Consider the following 19,245-nt stretch of genomic DNA (forward strand, 5'->3'; position numbering starts at 1 on the left):
TCCCCCCACATCCCAATGGGGAAAGTCCATTGCCGGTGCTGACGCGATAGCGAGCGTTCTTAGAAATGATGTTAAGGCATGGTGACCACCCCGTTGTACTCACTAGATACACGGAGTATAACGAGATACATCGTGGTAAACCGTTGAAATGGATGCTACCACAATGAACGAGACTGCTCGATTGGATGCTCCTGATACTCCTGATGCTCCGCCTTCAGCGCAAGAGCTCGAAGAAATCTGGGCAAACAATGCTATTGTGCCCGAATCTATCACAGGTTGTGTCCATGATTTGATCGCCGAGATCACACAAGAACAACCAGATGCGTTAGCCGTCTGCGCATGGGACGGAAATTTCACCTATTCTCAACTGTCCACGCTGAGCAATCATGTTGCACGTTCTCTTTGTGAAAGGGGCATTCCACCTAAATCACCCGTGGCGCTTCTATTCCCCAAGTCAAAATGGACTTGTGTGGCCGAATTGGGTATTATCAAAGCAGGCTGCGCAGCAGTTGCCCTGGATGCGACTCATCCAAATGCGAGACTCCAATCTATCATTCAACTTGCGCAACCGCAGGCACTGGTTTGTGCTGTCACAACTCGTGACAGAGCCTCTATCTTGGGTGATGCCCCCGTTCTACAACTCGACGACCGCCTGCTCAAAATTACGACTACCGAAAAAGATCAGATATTTGAATTGCCTGTGGTATCACCCACAGACATAGTATATATTTCATTCACCTCGTAAGATAAATAATTCCTCCGTCCTCTACCAAGATTCGTCGCTGACCTCAATACTTACTTAGTGGAACTACTGGCCAACCAAAAGGAGCTTGTATCAGTCATGCCAACGTGCGCAGTGCTGTTCACCACCAGGGTAAAGCTCTAGGGTTCAACAAAGACTCACGCGTCTTTGACTTCGCGCCTTACTCTTTTGACGTGGCCTGGAGTAATGCACTTCACACTCTGTGCGCAGGGGCCTGTCTATGCATTTCCAACGAGCAAGACATGGTGAATAACCTGTCAGCCACTATCACGGCCTTTGGGGCCACCTTGATAAATGTCACTCCCACTGTGTTGCGAACTATCAGTCCAGTCCCACCCAGTCTTGAAACTGTGCTATTGAGCGGAGAAATGCCGTATCGGGAGAATGTGACTCAATGGGCTGAGCGTGTCCGACTGCTCAACACATATGGTCCTACCGAGTGCACTTGGAAGTGTACATTCTCGCAGCTGAATCGATGCGGAGAGGATCGGCCGGACATTGGGAAAGGTATCGGATTTTGCCTCTGGATCGTGAACCCCAACAATAGCAGCCAACTTGTTTCCCCTGGTACCCCTGGAGAGCTATACCTGGAGGGGCCCATGGTGGGCCAAGGGTATCTGTCAAACCCCGAAAAGACAGAAGAAGCATTTATCAATGATCCTGAATGGCTTTTGTCTGGGAGCGCTGTCATTCCGGGCCGACATGGCCGTCTTTATAAAACCGGTGACTTGGTCAAGACCCGCCCAGATGGGAGTATAGTCTTCCTAGGACGGAAAGATGTCTCACAATTAAAAGTCAGAGGCCAGCGGATCGAGATTGGGGATGTAGAGCACCACGCGCGGGCATGTCTGAATGACGCTCTGACTATTATCGCCGACATCGTTCTTCCACAAGGAAGTGAGACCGCATTGCTCGGCCTCTTTGTTCAGACAAAAGATGAGAACTCCGCGCAAGTCAAGATTGCAATGAATAATCTTGTACACGATCTAGAGGATGTATTGCCAGGGTTTATGATTCCTGGTATCTACATTCCTGTCAATGAAATACCCGTGGCTGGCACGGGCAAGGTCGACCGACGAAAACTGCGAGAGATTGGAGATAGCCATTCTCTGGATCAGCTTCTCCAACTACAATCAAACATTTTACCCGTTCGGGAATTCTGTGGCCCATCTACTCCCATGGAGAAGCAGCTTTGTGAGCTATGGGCGCAGGTGTTGAGCATACCATCAAGTCGAATCAGTGCTACAGACAGTTTCCTCCGGCTAGGAGGAGACTCAGTTGCAGCTATGCTTTTAGCAGCCGCAGCGCGCAAAGGCAGGCTATCTGTCACTGTTGCAGATGTGTTCAAAACACCAGTGCTAAGTGATCTTGCACTGGTTATGAAGGTCGATGATTCATCCTTTGAAGCGGAAGAAACTGCTCCTTTCTCGCTTATGAATGGCGTGTCAGATCTCCAAAAATTGCGCGAGGAGGCTGCTAAAATCTGCCATATTGAGATTTCCGAGATAGAGGATATATATCCCTCCACTGCACTCCAGCAAGGAATGCTTTCGATTACAGCCCGCAGTGAGCATAGATCCGATGATTTGGCAACGAATAACGTTTCACGGACACTATTTGAGCTTCCTGATCACACGGATCTTGCGCAGTTTGAAAAGGCGTGGACAAACACGTTGCAACAAGCATCAATTCTGCGAACCCGAGTCGTTGATCTGGCTACCGCTGGCCTTATGCAAGTTGTGGTCAATTCCCCCAGCACATTGAATCGATATACGAGTATCGATGAGTTCATTCAAGACTCCGTAACCATGGGATTGGGAGTTTCACTATGCCGGGTGGGTCTCATTACTGGGGACTCTCTCTGTTTGATCATGGAAATGCATCATTCAATCTTCGATGGCTGGTCCACTAAGTTGATTTTGGATGCTGTGGAAGCTGAGTACCACGACAAGCCGGCTGCCTTGCCCCTTTTGCCCTTCCGGGAATTCGTGAAATACACAACAGAGATCAATAAGGAAAATGCATCTCTCTACTGGAAGCAATACTTGGACGGAGGCTCGGAGACCAAGACCTTCCCCTTTCCAGCTCACCAGCCCGGGAGGAAACTTGATTTCAACCACAACATCTCTGGTATGCCATGGGCGCGCACTGGTACTACACCATCATCCGTCGTCCGCGCTGCGTTGGCATTGCTGCTGGCATCTTACACCAACTCCAATGATATCAGGTATGGTGCCACGATCAGTGGGCGACAGGCTACCGTTCCTGGAATCGAACGAATTGCTGGGCCGACGATCGCAACTATCCCTGTCCGTGCCAAATTTGACTGGAATGAAACGGTTCAGAGCTTGCTCGAACAGCTCCAGAGACAAGCGGTGGAAGCAACAGAGCATGAGCAGCTTGGTTTGCAGGAGATCGCTGGATTGGTGGATGAGACAAATCTTTTCCAACTTCTACTGGTGGTGCAGCCGGCTCAGCCGGAGAGGAGCAACGATCCGGATGCGCTGTTTAACAGGGCGAGAAGCGTTGTTAGCAGCTCCGATGAACTTGGAAGTCTCCAAGTTGTAGGTAAGGACGGAGAATCAGACACGGTGGGCATGCATAACCCCTATCCGATGATGATGATCTGCCAGTTGCACGAGTCCGGGGTCGAATTGAAGATCAACTTCGATTCCGGCGCGATGAAAACAGAGCAGGTGCAGCGGATGTCAATCCAATTCGAGCATCTGTTACGACAACTATGCTCAGAGGAGAGCAGTCTTATGAAAGTTTCCGACATCAGTGCTGTCACCAAGGAGGATCTCGCCGACATCTGGAATTGGAACGTCGTGCAGCCGGAACTTGCATTCGAGGCTGTCACCGACATCATTGATCGGCAAATTGTTATGAAACCACGATCAGTTATGATATCTGCATGGGACCAGCAGTTCACCGCGGAACAGGTGCATGGTTGGTCCATCTCCCTGGCTGATCGCCTATTCGGCGCAGGAGTAACCGATGGCTCAATCGTTGTTTTGGCATTTGAGAAATCCGCTTGGCAGGCAGTGGTAATGCTTGCAGCACTCAAAGTCGGGGCGATTGTTTTGCCAATGTCTGTGCCAGTTTCCAAAACACGTGCGATGCAGGTAGTTGAGAGCTTGCAGCCACACTTGGCTATCACATCGACATCATGCGAGTCATCTCCTTTCGACGAACTGATCCCTGTACTCAGTGTCGCAGACCTCATCAAGCCGGACAGGAACTTATCCGAGGACGTTATTAAGTCCACGCCATACCGGCACCTTCCTGGTGACCCTGCTCTTCTTCTTTTTACATCAGGATCTACAGGGACACCGAAGGCCATCGCATGGAACCACAGCACATTATCAAGCAACATCCATGCTGCGACTGTGGCCTTTGGCTTACACAATGACAGCCGAGTGTTCCAGTTTGCGGGGTATGACTTTGATGTCAGCACCGTTGAGGCCTTGGCCACCTTGTCCGTTGGAGGTTGCCTGTGCATCCCATCAGAGACGGATAGAAGGAATAGACTGATGGAGGCAATCAACGGCCACGATGCGAACTGGATGTGTTTGACGCCATCTGTCGCAGAGACTTTGTGCCCTAATGATTTGCCATCCCTGCAAACGGTTGTATTTGCGGGCGAAAAACTAGAACGAAAGACTGCTCATCGTTGGCTAGACTCACGGAAGACTGTGCACAACTGGTATGGGCCAGCAGAGGCCTCAGTTGCAACTTCATGTATTGTAGACCGTACCAGTTGGCACCCAGGAATGATTGGAAAGGGTCGCGCCGGTTTGGCGTGGCTGGTTGATCCAAAAAATCCCAACCTACTCGCCCCAGTAGGAGCAGTGGCCGAGCTGTGTATGGAGGGCTCGATGCTGGCTCGCTATACTGGAGCCAATGCCTCGGCATTGAACAAACAAAGTTTCGCCTCACCGTTGTGGTTACAGGCCGGTCACTGGAAGACCCCTGGTCGACCAGGGCCGGTTTATCGTACCGGTGATCTCGTCACTTATGACTCGGGTGGTAACATCATATACCTCGGCCGCAGCCAAGATTCTCAGCGAAAAATCCGAGGCCAACGGATTGACCTAGGGGAGATAGAGCGGTGTATTCAGGGCTTTTTGATGGGTTTCTTGGATGCAATGTTGGTCGCGGAGATCCTTTCGCCGTCTGGTTCTGAGAGCGAAACTCTGGTCCTCTTTGTGAGTCCTACCGCTGCCGCTGATCGCGAAGATCCCCAAACATATATTCAATCGTCATGGCCGGTCGATGCTCTCGAGAATCACCTCGCGGGCATTCTCCCATCTTATATGATTCCGAGGGTTTATATTCCACTCAGTGAACTGCCTATCGGCCCGACTGGAAAGACAGACAGGCGACGATTGCGAGAGATTGGAAGTTCGCTCACAGTCGAGCGTTTGGCAGAGATGCAGCCTGCCCGAAAACAAGTCAGAAAGGTGACCACAGACAGTGAAAAGCAATTACAGCAAATATGGGGCCACGTGTTGGGGGTTGACGCCGACATCATCAATGCGACCGATCATTTTCTTCGCTTGGGAGGCGATTCCATCAGTGCGATGCGCCTGGTGGGAATTGCCCGTAACCAGGGTTTCTCTCTCACGGTTGCTGATGTGTTTGAAACCCCCGAGTTAGAGACTATGGTCGAAAGAATGGTGAAGGTTGAAAGTAACAAGGATATACAGAATATTCCAGCATTCTCACTTTTACCCACAGGGGTCGACGAAGCGTACTGTCGATCCTACGCCGCTCGAATCTGTTCGGTCTCGGAAGATCAAATTCTTGATGTCTACCCCTGTACGGCCCTTCAGGAGGGACTGCTGGCTTTGGGCGCCAGAAGACAAGGACAATATGTATCTCGTAGTGTGCTTCCACTTCAAAACGAGATCGACCCACATCGGCTCAAGCAGGCCTGGAGAAGGACGGTTGATAAAATGGCTATCATGCGAACCCGAATTGTTGATCTTCCCGGGAAGGGGCTTGTGCAGGTCGTCCTGAAGGATACTCTTTGGAGATCTGGCGAAGATATCGAACAGTACCTGCTTCAGGATGAGAAGGAGCCGATGGCCCTAGGGAGCCAGCTCTGCCGTGCGGCCATAATTGATCGCACTTTTATCTTCACCATTCACCATTGCTTGTACGACGGCAGCTCACTCCCCATGATCCTCGAAGAGCTGGAGGCACAATATAGTAATAATCCTGGAAGAGCAATCACTGGAGTTGAGCATTTCATTCGCCACTTGACCCAGATAAGCACACAGAAAGCCGATGATTTCTGGAAGGCCCAGCTCACTCGTGCTGAGTTCCGTCCATTCCCTGCCCTCCCATCTCCTGCGTACAAACCTGAAGCCAGTGGATTTGTGGAGCATACTATGACAGTGAGTTGGCCCTCGAAGGGTGCAACTCCATCCACAATCCTCCGTGCAGCATGGGCAATCCTTTCATCGCAGTATGTGGCCTCCACCGATGTCATTTTCGGGGTAACAGTGAGTGGTCGACAGGCAAATGTAGCTGGCATGGAAAATTGTGTGGGACCAACTATTGCGACAGTTCCAGTGGCTGTGTCGATCAATTGGGAGCACACAGTTGAAACGTTCCTCCAGGACCTTCAGAGGCAAGGGCTGGATATCATGTCCTACGAACAATACGGCTTGCCTAACATTCAACGAGCTTATGGGGACCCCAATGGCGGATTGTTCCAGACTTTGCTCGTAGTTCAGCCAATGAACTATGGCAAGGGCCTCAATGAAGATAGCTTGTTGTTCAAAGCACGTAGCTTTGCCGCCAATCTGAGCACCATGGGGATCGATCCATTCAATGTCTATGCTCTAATGGTCATCTGCCAGCTTACCAGCTCAGGAGTCAACATCCAAATGAGCTTCGATCCAACGATTACTGATAAGCGGCAGATCAAGGACATGGTCTCACAGCTGGAGACGGTCATTCATCAATTGTGCACAAAGTCCCCCGACAGGATGAAACTGGAAACAATCCAGACAGCAAGTGGACTGGATCTGGAGCGATTCTGGACACAAAATGCGGAATTACCTCCACATCCAACCATGCTTGTACATGATAAAATCACTCTTTGTGCCATAAGTGAGCCAGATAGATTGGCTGTCGATGCATGGGATGGCCAGTGGACATATGGGGAGTTAGATCAAATCTCCACCGCCGTCGCCCACAAGCTAATCCTACATTTGGGAGTCACCAAAGGGTCTGTCGTGCCTTTATGCTTTGTGAAATCGAGATTCATGCCGATAGCCCAGCTTGCGGTGTGGAAGGCCGGTGGAATGACTCTGCTACAATCAGCCGATATGCCGGAGCAGAGAATGAGTCGTACTTTCCAGCATCTTGAGGTACAAGTCGCTCTGGCCTCACCTCAGCGCGTGGAGACAGTCTCAAAGTACGCTCGCTGTATGACCATGGAAGAAATCTTGGACATCCCGGCAGTCGAAATCTCGACACCACTACCAGTCCTCCAAATGGAGGACTCGGCAGCAGTTCTGACCTCCTCCGGCAGTACGGGCGAGCCAAAGCACGTTCTGTGGAGCCACCGAGCTCTAGCCGCAAATGCAGAGGAGCCAGCCGTGCGTTTGTCGGTAACGTCTCAGTCACGCATGTTCCAATTCTCATCTTATGATTTCGATAACGCTACTCTGGAAACCATCATGGCACTAACTCACAGGGCCTGTCTCTGCATCCCATCCGAAGCCCAGCGTCTCGATAGCATAGCATCCGCGATTAATCATTTCAGTGCAACCTGGACCATTATCACGCCGTCCACTGCCCGGATATTGCGACCGCAAGATGTACCAGGGCTGTTGACTGTCGTAATGGGCGGCGAGAACGTCTTGCAGGGTGACGTGGACAGATGGAAAGGGCACTGTGGCATCCGCAATTGGTACGGGCCCGCAGAATTTCCCCCAGTTACAATTTATCCTGCCAATGAACCAAGCTGGTTCAGCAGCGTGATCGGACGGATCGACACCTGCCGCTGCTGGCTTGTAGATCCTCACAACCGCCAGAGGCTCGTTCCATATGGCGCGATTGGCGAGATTGTGGCCCAGGGACCTGCACTGGCCAGTCGCTATGTCCGTAATCCGACTTTGACAGACAAGCACTTCTACCACAATCCTAGATTCCTATCTCAGGGACACGAACCTGATCACCCTGGAAGAGAGGGGTACGTTTATCGTACAGGTGACTTGGCCCGATATGATGCCGACGGTTTCCTTGTGTTCATCGGGCGGAAAGATGCTCAGATGAAAGTTCGGGGACAGCTCGTGGTTCCTAAAGAGGTTGAGACACATATTCAACAATATCTCGACCAGCCCGGCGAGCAAACCGAGGTGATAGTTGACACTATCACGCCTCCAGGCGGAGACGGAGTGATACTCGTGGGATTCATCGTCACCCAAGAGGATATCGATACCTTGACCAACGGGCTAAACCAAAAACTGCAGAAGGTACTTCCGCGCTATGCAGTGCCATCCTGGTATATCGGAATCCCAAGCGTTCCTTTAACTGTCAACAGGAAGCGTGATCGAAAGCGGCTGCACGAGATTGCTGCGGCCTGTAATCCCTCAAGTCAGGGATTTACAGGACGGGCACCTACCACAACTGCGGAAATTACACTCGCCCGTTTATGGTCGCTCACTCTGGGATCCGAGATTGAAACAATTTCGGCTACCGACAGTTTCTTGCAAGTTGGCAATTCCATTGATGCCATGCGTTTGGTAGGCACTGCGCGTCAACACGGCTTGTTGCTCACAGTTGCGAAAGTGATGGAGTCTCCCATTTTAGAGGAGATGGCGAGGTTGCTGCAGAACCTCGAAGATGCGCCAGACGACAGCATCGAGCCGTTCGCACTTTTGGATCCGCGCGGGGACCCACAGCTCTCCCGCCACAATGCGGCATCCGCGTGTGGCGTCAACACTGCGGACGTCGAGGATTTGTTCCCTTGCACCTCCCTGCAGACAGGTCTGTTAGCTTTGACAGCTAAATCTCACGGGGATTACACCGGTCAAAATGTACAGGAGCTGGATTCATCAACGGATGTGGATCGCTTCAAACACGCGTGGGAGGAACTGGCTCACATCGTTCCTATCCTACGCACGAGGATCGTCGATATTCCCGGAGAAGGATTTGTTCAGGTCGTGATCAAAGAGCCAGTAACCTGGAGTAGTGCTAGTAGCGTGGAGGAATACCTAAACCGTGATCGCGAGCTTCCCATGGGCTTGGGAACACCCCTCATGCGCTGTGGGCTGTTTTCCTCTAAGACACACCGCGAAACAGCCAGTGCCCCTGGTGCAGTGCAATGGTATTTCGCACTGACGATGCATCATTCCATTTATGATGGGCCAACTTCAGCGATGATCATAGACACGCTGAAGAGTCTTTACAATGGGGAAAGTCCTCTTCGACTGTGTCCATTCCAGTCTTTCGTGAAGTACATTTGCGATCGGGATGAAAAGGCTGCGTCCGAGTACTGGAAGGCGCAATTTGCGGGCTGCGAAGCTTCACAGTTTCCATTGCTTTCCTCCTCGAGTTACCAGCCTCGCACAGATTCTACTGAAACTGTTGTCATTGATCATATCAAATGGCGAAATGATGGCTTCACTCCGTCTACTGCCATCCGTGCGGCATTCAGTCTGGTATGTGGCCAATACGCAATGTCATCCGACATAGTTTTTGGAACAGTTGTCATGGGCCGCAAAGCGCCCATTCAAGGCACGGAGAGGATTGCTGGACCAACCATTGCCACGGTTCCTGTGCGTGTCCATTTAAAGAACGATGCCACTATCTTGCAGTTCCTCCAATCTATCCAGGACCAAGAGCGAGATATGATTCCTCATGAGCAGACAGGCTTGTCGAACATCCGGCAGGTTAGTAGCGAGGCGGAGGAGGCAAGTCGTTTCCAGACCTTGCTAGTGATCCAGCCGCCCGAACAGGCTATGAATGATACTGGTCTGTTCGTTCCCCAGTCAGTCGAAAGAGAGGAGGCTGCTAGATATCATAGCTTCAGTTCTTATGCGTTGTCGGTGGTGTGCAACATGGAACCAAGTCGGTTGAAGGTCGAGTTCTGCTACGACTCTGCGATTGTTCAACCAGATACCATTCATACCATGAAAGCACACCTAGAGCAGGCTCTTCGCGCCGTGTGTACACAGACTCTATCTCACATCACGCTTGGCAATGTCAATATGATGCCAGAATCTCATCTTAACGACATATGGTCCTGGAACGCAAAAGTACCGAACACCATAGATCGATGCATGCATGACTTGATCAAGGAAGTTGCAGAACAACAGCCTGATGCAACGGCAATTTCGGCGTGGGACGGTAGTTTAACATATGCCGAGTTAGACAGGCTGTCTACCGGGGTTGCAAATCAGCTGGTTCGAATGGGGGTGAAAAGCAACATGATTGTGCCGCTTTGCTTTGAGAAGAGCATGTATGCCATGCTCGCTATCCTTGGCGTTGTCAAGGCCGGTGGTGCAACACTCCTCCTCGATCCATCATTGCCAGATTCCCGTCTTGATGATATAGTGCAACAGGTAAAACCTACTGTCATCTTGTCGTCAATCTCCCAGCAACAACGTTGTTGCCGGTGGGTGAACGATCCAGTAGTCTTCGGGAAAGGATCTGCCTTCTTTGAAGTTTGTGCAGTGGATGGAACAACTGACAGTCCAGCTTTGCCATCAGTTTCTCCGAATGACCTTCTGTTCACAGTCTTTACAAGCGGTAGCACTGGAACCCCCAAAGGCTGTCTGATACAGCACCAACAGTTTACAAGTGCAGTTGTGCACCAACGATCCATGTTCGAAATGGATCCGACAACGCGTATATATGATTTCTCCTCTTACTCCTTCGATGCAGTGTACTGGTCCATGTTTCATGTTTGGTTCTCTGGAGGCACACTATGCATTCCCAGTGAAGAAGAACGCAAGAATGACCTGACCGAGAGCGTTCGCCGGTTTGGAACTACGCACGTTTTCTTAACTCCCTCCACTGCGCGGTGGATAGACCCGAAACGGACACCCACGCTGCGCTATCTCTTTCTAGGAGGCGAGGCCGTCTTGCCAGAAGATCTATCTCGTTGGCCATCACATGTGAATGTGTTTGACGCATATGGTCCCGCCGAGTGTTCTGCCTGTGCCCTTTGTTATCAAATTCCGAAGAACACGGTCGATCCGATACATTCCAATGGAAAGGGCGTAGGTCTTGTCACATGGGTAGTAGACCCAGCAGACCAAGACAAACTAGCTCCTCTTGGAACTGTGGGGGAGCTGTATCTTGAAGGACCATTAGTGGGCCAAGGTTACTTCCAAAATGAGGAAAAGACAGCTGCTGCTTTTATCGAGGATCCTTCCTGGTTGAGCCAAGGCTCCCCTGATGGCACAGTTTCGGGACGGCGTGGTCGGATGTATAAGACCGGTGACCTGGTGAGATATGATCCACTCACGGGAAATCTGTCATATGTCGGTCGCAAGGACACACAGGTCAAACTACGAGGCCAAAGGATTGAACTTGCAGATGTACAGCACCATGTCAACCAGTGCCTCATCGAGCATTCATCACCAGGAACCACACCGAGCACGATTGCAGAGGTCATAAACCCAACATCCACTGGTAGACCAATGCTCGCGGTCTTCATCGAATGTGAGCCAAGACAATTGGCCGCCATCTTGTCCTATCTCGAAGCTGAGTTGCCGAACCGGGTCCCATCCTACATGGTGCCCGCAACCTATGTTGCAACCTCACCTATGCCCATCACTGCGAATGGCAAGACAGATCGACGAAAGCTGCGTGAGATTGGCTCTAGTTTGACACTTGAGCAGCTGGCCCGTAATGATGTTCCTGCAACTACAATAGCCCCTAGCACACCCTCGCAGTGCCACCTACAGGCTTTATGGGTCGAAGTTCTAGGCGTCCCCGCCGAGATGATTGGGGTCGGAAGCAGCTTCGTTCGTCTCGGCGGCGATTCTATTTCGGCGATGCGGTTGGCGTCGTTGGCTCGCGCCCAAGGTCTAGGGTTGTCAGTTCAGAATATTCTTACAAGACCTCAATTGTCGGAGATGGCAGAGTCGATGTCTACCTTGATTTCCACGGATGTCAGTGGAATGGAAAGGGTTGATACCTTCTCCCTATTCAAATACCCAACGCAGCGAGACGCCACCCTAGGTGATTTCGCGAGCCAATGCGACATCCAAGTGAACCAAATTGAAGACATATTCCCATGTACTGGCGTGCAAAAGTCACTCCTTTCCATGACAGCTAAACGTGCCAACTCCTATGTTGCGCGGCTCTTGATCAGACTCAGAGACGATATTGACGAGGCACGGTTTATCAATGCATGGGAAACCGTGAGCCGGAAGTCCGCCCCTATCCTCCGCACACGGATTGTGGACAGTCGTACAGAGGGCCTCGTTCAAGGTGTGGTGGATGAACCACTGCCATGGGACCCCACTCAACCCCTGCAGCAGTATCTTGCGAAATATCAAACCAGGCCAATGGGTCTGGCCACCCCATTAACTCGCCTTGCAATTGTGGAAAACGAAAGCGATAACGAGCGCTATTGTCTGTTGACCCAGCATCACGCGATATACGATGGCTACTCGCTGAACCTCCTCGTAGATGAGGTTTCCAAGGCCTATGATGGCGTTGTTGACGATCATCTCCCAGTAGCATCATTCCAGGCTTTCATCAAGCACGTAATGGAGGTTGATTCAGAGGAGGCGAAGAGCTTCTGGAGCCGTGAACTTGCAGATTTCGAGGCAATTCCATTCCCCTCGTTACCTCATGAGGATCATCAGCCCAAGGCAGATAGCACAGTGCGTCGGAATTTGGAGGCATTCTCGTGGCCTCAGCGCGATGTCACTCCCTCAACAAGTATGTTCCCACCCTGCCACTTCGGAAACCCCGATAATTCATTCACCCCCAATTTTGCTAACATGTTTACAATTACAGTCATCCGTGCATCCTGGGCCATCCTTTCCGCGCGCTACATGGACTCGGATGATGTGGTTTTCGGTGCCATGGTTACGGGGCGACAGGCTCCTCTCCTAGGTCTGGATCGCATGATTGCACCTCTCATCAATGCCGTTCCCATCCGAGTCAAGCTTGACTTCCAGGAATCGGTCGACAGTCTCCTCGCCAAGATCCAACAGCAGTCCATTGACATGATTTCTTACGAACAGACTGAGCTCCTCGCAATTCGACGGATTGATACAAACACTGATCGTGGGAGCAGATTCAACACCCTTCTTGTCGTTCAGCCTGCAACTCAAGCCCAGTCTGATAATCAACGGGATGGCCCCTATGCGCATCCCAGGGAACTAATCTCTGCAACTCACGACTTGGATGACTCCAATCCGAACGCTATCATGATTATCTGTCAACTCACTGACAACAATGGGCTCCAGCTTGAATTCAGCTTCGACTCTAGGGTAGTTGATATCAAGCAGATGGAACGAGTCGCTGCCCAGTTCGAGCATGTCTTGCGTCAAGTCTGCACGGCCACGACTCAAACTGTCGAAGGCATCCAAACTCTCAGTAACTCCGATCTAGTGGAGCTTTGGGAATGGAATGCATCTGTTCCACAAGCTATTTCTACGTGTGTCCATGACTTAATCACTACAACTGCCCAGAAATATGCAGATCAACCAGCCATATGCGCCTGGAATGGTAATTTGACTTACGCTGAGTTGGACGAACTTTCCACGCGGTTGGCTTGGCACCTGTTATCCTGTGGCGTAGGACCTGGAGTCGTTGTTCCCATTTGCTTCGAGAAATCGATGTGGCATCCCGTCTCAGCTCTGGGAGTGATGAAGTCAGGAGCTGCTTGTCTTTCAATAGATTCTACGCAACCAGAATCTCGCCTGCAATCCATTGTCAAACAGGTCAATCCTCGGGTTGTTCTAACATCAACCAAAAATGCCGCGCTGGTCAGTCGGTTGTCCGATGCTACACCCATGATAGTTGATCAAGATCACATCGACTTGGTGGCCGAAGGTACTCCTCTTCAGTCTCTTCCTACGGTTGAACCATCCAATGTGCTATACGGTGCGTTTCTCATCGATCTTTTTCTGTCACCGCAATTCCCTCTCTTTGCTAACTAGATTTATCAGTGGTTTTCACCAGCGGGTCCACGGGAACACCTAAAGGAGTCGTAACCACTCACCAAAATTTCGCATCCGCTGCGACACACCAGGCAGATATGCTGCGGATTCAACCCTCCACGCGCGTGTTTGATTTTGTCTCTTACAGCTTTGATGTATCATGGTCTAATACCCTCCAAACGTTAATTCGCGGTGGCTGCCTTTGTATTCCCGACGAGATGGAGCGTCGAAATGACATTGCTGGGGCTTTCAACCGTATGGATTGCAACTATTCTTATTTCACACCCTCGGTGGTGCGATCTTTGGATCCATCGAGCATTCCTGGACTCAAGACATTGGCTATGGGAGGCGAACCCATTCCCAACACTGAGATTGCTCGATGGACACAGGCTGAGGCTATCATTGGAATCTACGGTCCTGCAGAGTGCGCACAGGCCCTTACTTTCACACTTCTCCGGCCTGATGGGCCCCAGAATCATGTGGGATATTCCTACGGAGCCCGGACTTGGCTAGTCCAACCAGGCTGTCCCGATCGCCTCGCGCCTATTGGAGCTGTCGGGGAACTTCTGATTGAAGGTCCCACAGTTAGTCGCGGGTATTTCAATGATTCTGAAAAGACTGCCGCCGCGTATATTCACAACCCTACTTGGCTGTTACAAGGTGCACCAAACCTTCCCGGTCGTCAGGCTATCCTATACAAGACGGGTGACCTCCTTCGATACAACTCGGACGGTACATTGGACTTCCTCGGTCGCAAGGACGGCATGGTCAAACTGCGAGGCCAACGAATTGAGCTGGCCGAGGTGGAATACCATGTTCGAGCTAACCTACGCCGTCATAATTTATGTGATAGTCTTGCAGCGGAGATCATTACCCCCAGTAACAGCAGTCCGATTCTGGCCGTCTTCTTCGCCCTACCTTCTTGTGATGGAGAGCGATCCGAGGAAGACACGATATCGGAACTGTCCAGTTTAATCGAGGGCTTGGATGACAGACTTTCTAACTGTGTCCCACAGTAGTATGTATAACCCGATGCCAACCCCCTTTTCCCGGCCCATATGAGAACCTTTGTGTTGACCATGTTTTCTTTCTAGCATGATTCCCGGTTCCTACATCCCCATCAAAAAGATTCCAATGACAACCACGGACAAGACAGATAGACGAACTTTACGGGAGTTTGGGTCCAAACAGACTTTGGAGAATTTGGCTAAACTGCAGTCCTATGGCACAAAGCATCGCGCACCCACTACCACCATAGAACGGAAACTGCAAAATCTGTGGTCAACAGTGCTAGGAATGGATGCCAATAGCATTAACGCCGACAGCAACTTCCTCAGAATTGGTGGAGAATCCATCGCTGCCATGAGGCTGGTAGCTGCTGCACGGAATGAAAAGCTCTCACTCACAGTCGCGGACATCTTCAGCGCACCAAGGCTCTCGCAACTTGCGCTCTTGGTGCAGGAAAGTACTGTTGAGGAATCTTTACCAGTGTATACACCCTTCGCTTTGCTCGAGGATGATCCAGCTGTCTTCCTCGCTCGATACGTCGATCCGATCCTCGATCCAGGGGCTGGAACTGTTGTTGATGTTCTTCCTTGCACCGACTTCCAAATATGTGCCATTTTGGATGCGTTCCAAGACCCGCCCAGCCGATTGCCGCATTGGATTTTCGATCTTCCAGCCAATGTCGACTTCATGCGGTTGGAACAGTCCTGCCGGAAGTTGGTCAATCATTACGAGATCCTTCGTACAGTCTTCGTCAAAACGCATGATCGGTTCTGGCAGGTCCTGTTGAAGGATTTAAATCCTCCATATGACAACTTCCAGGCAAGCCAAGACGATGATATCACCGCCTTCACCGATTCTATCTGTGAGCTGGATCGGAAGAGGATCAGGACGTTCGGTTCCTCCTTCATTCGATTTATGGCAGTACGGAGCCCTTCAAGTCAACATCGACTTATCTTCAGGATCTCACACGCCCAGTTCGATGGCTTCAGTTGGGACTCAGTTCTTCGCACTCTCTTTTCGATCTACTCTGGCGATACTCTCCCTGTTCAACTAGACTTCGCCCAGTATGCCACGTACAGGGCGGACAAGAAGACAGACGCCTTTACCTACTGGACCTCACGACTCAAAGATACTCCAAATCCCGCCTGGGGTAGGAAAGATTACTCGAATCAAGATTTCTCTACCTCAGACCGGCTAACAGTGAGAGCGACAATCCCAATGCCGAAGGCCCAACTAGCTGAGGGGTTGTTACCCGCCAGTTTGTTCCATGCCGCCTGTGCCATGGTATTGTCCCGCCAGTACCAACAAGCGCACGTTGCCTTTGGTCGTCTCGTCACCGGTCGATCGATGCTACCCAGCAGTCTTCAAAATACGGTTGGTCCAACTATGACTGAGGTCCCAATTAGCGTTCAAATTGATCCTCATGCTACCCTTTCGGGCATTGCTTCGCAACTCCAGCATCAGTTCATTGAAGATTCTCGGTACGAGTCCGCCGGTATGGAGGAAATTATCCGGAATTGTACCGACTGGCCTGAAGAGGCAAGGGACTTTGGCTGGCGAACATCTTTCCAGCAGGAGGATGATCGTAGCTTCACTTTCCTCGGTGCGAAAAGCCGGATCTCGTTTTACGAGTCAGATCTGCAGCCACGAAACAGACCGGAAATATATGCTACCCCACGGGGTGAAGAGCTAGATCTCGAGTTTGAGGGCAATCGTCAGCTGATCACTGAGGAGGAAGTTCAGCGATTCATTCAAGGCCTGGAGACTGTGTTGGTTAATGCGTGATTCGTGATTTGTGATTTGTGATTTGTGCAAATCCTACACAGATATATATTTTTGTTACACAATTTCATTGTTTTTTATTTCAAATACTGTATTCGATTGACTCTTAGTCTGCCGCGGTCCGCTACGCTCCTGGATTTATTTACCCTGCACATCTTCCGGACAGTCGCCTTTATGCAGCAGGGCTCTAAACCTGCCTTGGGGGTACTGAAGCCAACTAAGGGCCTTATTAACCGTGGCTGATGGCTTTTGTGTCGTTTCAGACCGAGGAAGACCGGGATGGGACTTTTGTCCTTCATAAGCCCCAGGGCAACCCACAGAGTGCGTGCTGGCAAAGCCGCTAGCTTTGTAGGTTGGTGGGCTGTCATTGTTGCTAAGCTAGACTATGATTGACAAAACAGTAATGAGCGATATCCAGAGCGGTCCAAAGTGAGAAATGTCCAGGCAACAAATTCGATTTCAATTGAAAGCGACCCCTGGGCCCTGTAAGCCCTTTTAAACCATGCTCAAATACCCCTTGTCTTTTAAGTTACCCTAATCTTCCCTCGACTCAGTCTGTAGGCCCACAGGGAGGCTGTCAAGCTCACATAAATCACGTCGAAAACAAGAGCTCCACCAAAGATGATTGCATAGAACGTCCATGCTGAGGAGCTTGGTAGGGATTTAACGGTTACTACAATCGCCCATGGCAGCATCCAAAGCAGATTGGATCCAAGTGATTGGTAGAGGTACCACCTCGGCGACGTCGCAAGTAGAATAGCCGCAATCTGACAATTCAACCCATAGAAGATGTACGTCCAGTCAATATTCTAAGGTATGACCATTAGCTTTCCGCTTAATTCTTCCCTCCTTTCATACTTACCTTCCACATCGTTTGGGTAATACTTGCCACAGTCCTAGACCCAGAAAGATAATGAGCGAATTCTTCTATCCCACGCAGTGATAATGCGATGCATAAGACGGTCTCGAATACCAAAGCAACCACGCAGGCACGAATTGCCGGCCGCATTATTTCTGATAGGACATCTCAGCAAGCAACTTCCAGACAAATCGGGCTGTTTAACCTACCAAGAAGATCTTTTCTGGTTGCCCGAGGGTGTTCAGTGTCACTACGAGCACGGAAACGTCCCCAATTGTGGCCTACGAAGGCTAGAGTCGAAGCCTCCAATGCCCGTACGGGAACCATGACGAGCCCCCAACGAATTGTGTTGAATACACCCCATGCTGTTGCATAATCACTTCCTAGCAAGATGATTCTGTGCACCAGCCACAGATAGATCGCATTCCGAACCGCCGATTCTGCAAAAGTGTAAACGCTTGGTTTAATGAGGACCATCAGAGCTGACAAGCTGAATTTTAGTCTCCTCGGATTGCGCGATTCCCTCTGACAGCGCCTGACAACGACTGTGAGAAAGTAAATCAACCCGGCTAACGCAGACACGCTATCACAAACCAAGCGAATGACACCCTGCATGACAATCGTAGGTGTCCAGCCACCGACGTGGGCCTTCGAAATAACTATTAAGTCCAACACGATATTGACAAGAATTTTAGTCGAACTAATAATCAACGGCACGTCGGGATTATCCAGCGCCCTGGTTGACGCCGACAAAGCGGCTTCGACCGCCGATGTCACGGCCTGTACAGACGACAGTCGCACGTAGGTAATGGAGGTCTTCCGGACTTCGATTGGTACAAACCCCGCGGCCAGTGTCTTGGAGGTAGCCAAAAATATCACCGTCATCAATATCCCAAGCGCGCTTTGCACCAGGATCATCGTGTAAGCGAGATTCAGCCGTGAGTTCATATTTCGCGTGGACTTGTCGCCGATCACAAGCCATGCAGAACGCGGTAGACCCTCATTCAGCACTTCCACGATTATTCCAATGTATGTATAGATATCTGTCGTGACCACTTGTTTTGAGTCGATGTTCGCGATCCAGAGCTTGCTAAGGGTGCTGTATAGTGCCGGCAGGGCGAAAGCTCCAAGGTTGAACAATAACGAACCGAAATATCTGTTACTTAGTTTATTTGTTTGAACAGAGCTTTCGGTTTGTATACTTACGATTCTCGACTCCATAGCTTGGGTTCTGGGACGATCTCTCGGTCCTCCACCACACTCTGCTCCCCGCTCACCATCATGCTTCTTACCGAGGGACCTTTAACAATGTCAGTCTCCTTTTCAAACGATAGACTTCGAATTGTGCTCACGGAGGGAGAAGGAGTTCTAAAAGAGGGGAATCCTCTTAGCGTGTTATGCGTATCCTAGTCTATATCTGGGCGTTTTAAGACAGGCCCTGGGCATTGATAGGCTCGCCTCTAGTGTCCAAGTTTCTTCGTAGTTCTTCTTGTATTTGTTAGTAATGCAGCTTCATGATACTAGCTTTAGGCTTGATGAAGATGCATATTTTGTGTAAAGAAGAAAAACATCAGTGATCGCTATTTGGTGAAGGGAATATAAGACAAACGAGCGGGAACATCAGTGGTAGAAGAAAACTATGAGATTTCTTTCTTTGGTGTGTATTGTACATTTCCTATATTGAT

At 50.5% G+C, this 19,245-nt stretch overlaps 2 protein-coding genes across 2 annotated transcripts; one reads left to right on the forward strand and one right to left on the reverse strand.

Annotated features, from left to right (window-relative positions):
* Positions 1 to 148: 148 nt before the first annotated feature.
* On the forward strand, positions 149 to 16,704 carry N7457_005818 (AMP-dependent synthetase/ligase; the record flags this gene model as incomplete). Its single annotated transcript, XM_057176862.1, has 4 exons — positions 149 to 741; positions 804 to 13,855; positions 13,921 to 14,929; positions 15,006 to 16,704. 4 exons carry the CDS (start codon positions 149 to 151, stop codon positions 16,702 to 16,704), a joined length of 16,353 nt encoding a protein of 5,450 aa, XP_057031164.1.
* A 584-nt stretch (positions 16,705 to 17,288) lies between these two features.
* Positions 17,289 to 18,781, reverse strand: N7457_005819 (uncharacterized protein; the record flags this gene model as incomplete). The annotated part of the gene is made up of 3 exons (XM_057176863.1): positions 17,289 to 17,510; positions 17,564 to 17,715; positions 17,770 to 18,781. Coding segments are annotated over 3 exons (1,386 nt in total), but the record flags the coding sequence as incomplete, so codon positions are not given.
* Positions 18,782 to 19,245: the final 464 nt, after the last annotated feature.

The sequence above is a fragment of the Penicillium paradoxum genome (genome assembly GCF_028828445.1).
Source record: "Penicillium paradoxum strain IBT 22861 chromosome Unknown utg000005l_segment0_segment0, whole genome shotgun sequence".
NCBI lineage: Eukaryota > Fungi > Ascomycota > Eurotiomycetes > Eurotiales > Aspergillaceae > Penicillium > Penicillium paradoxum.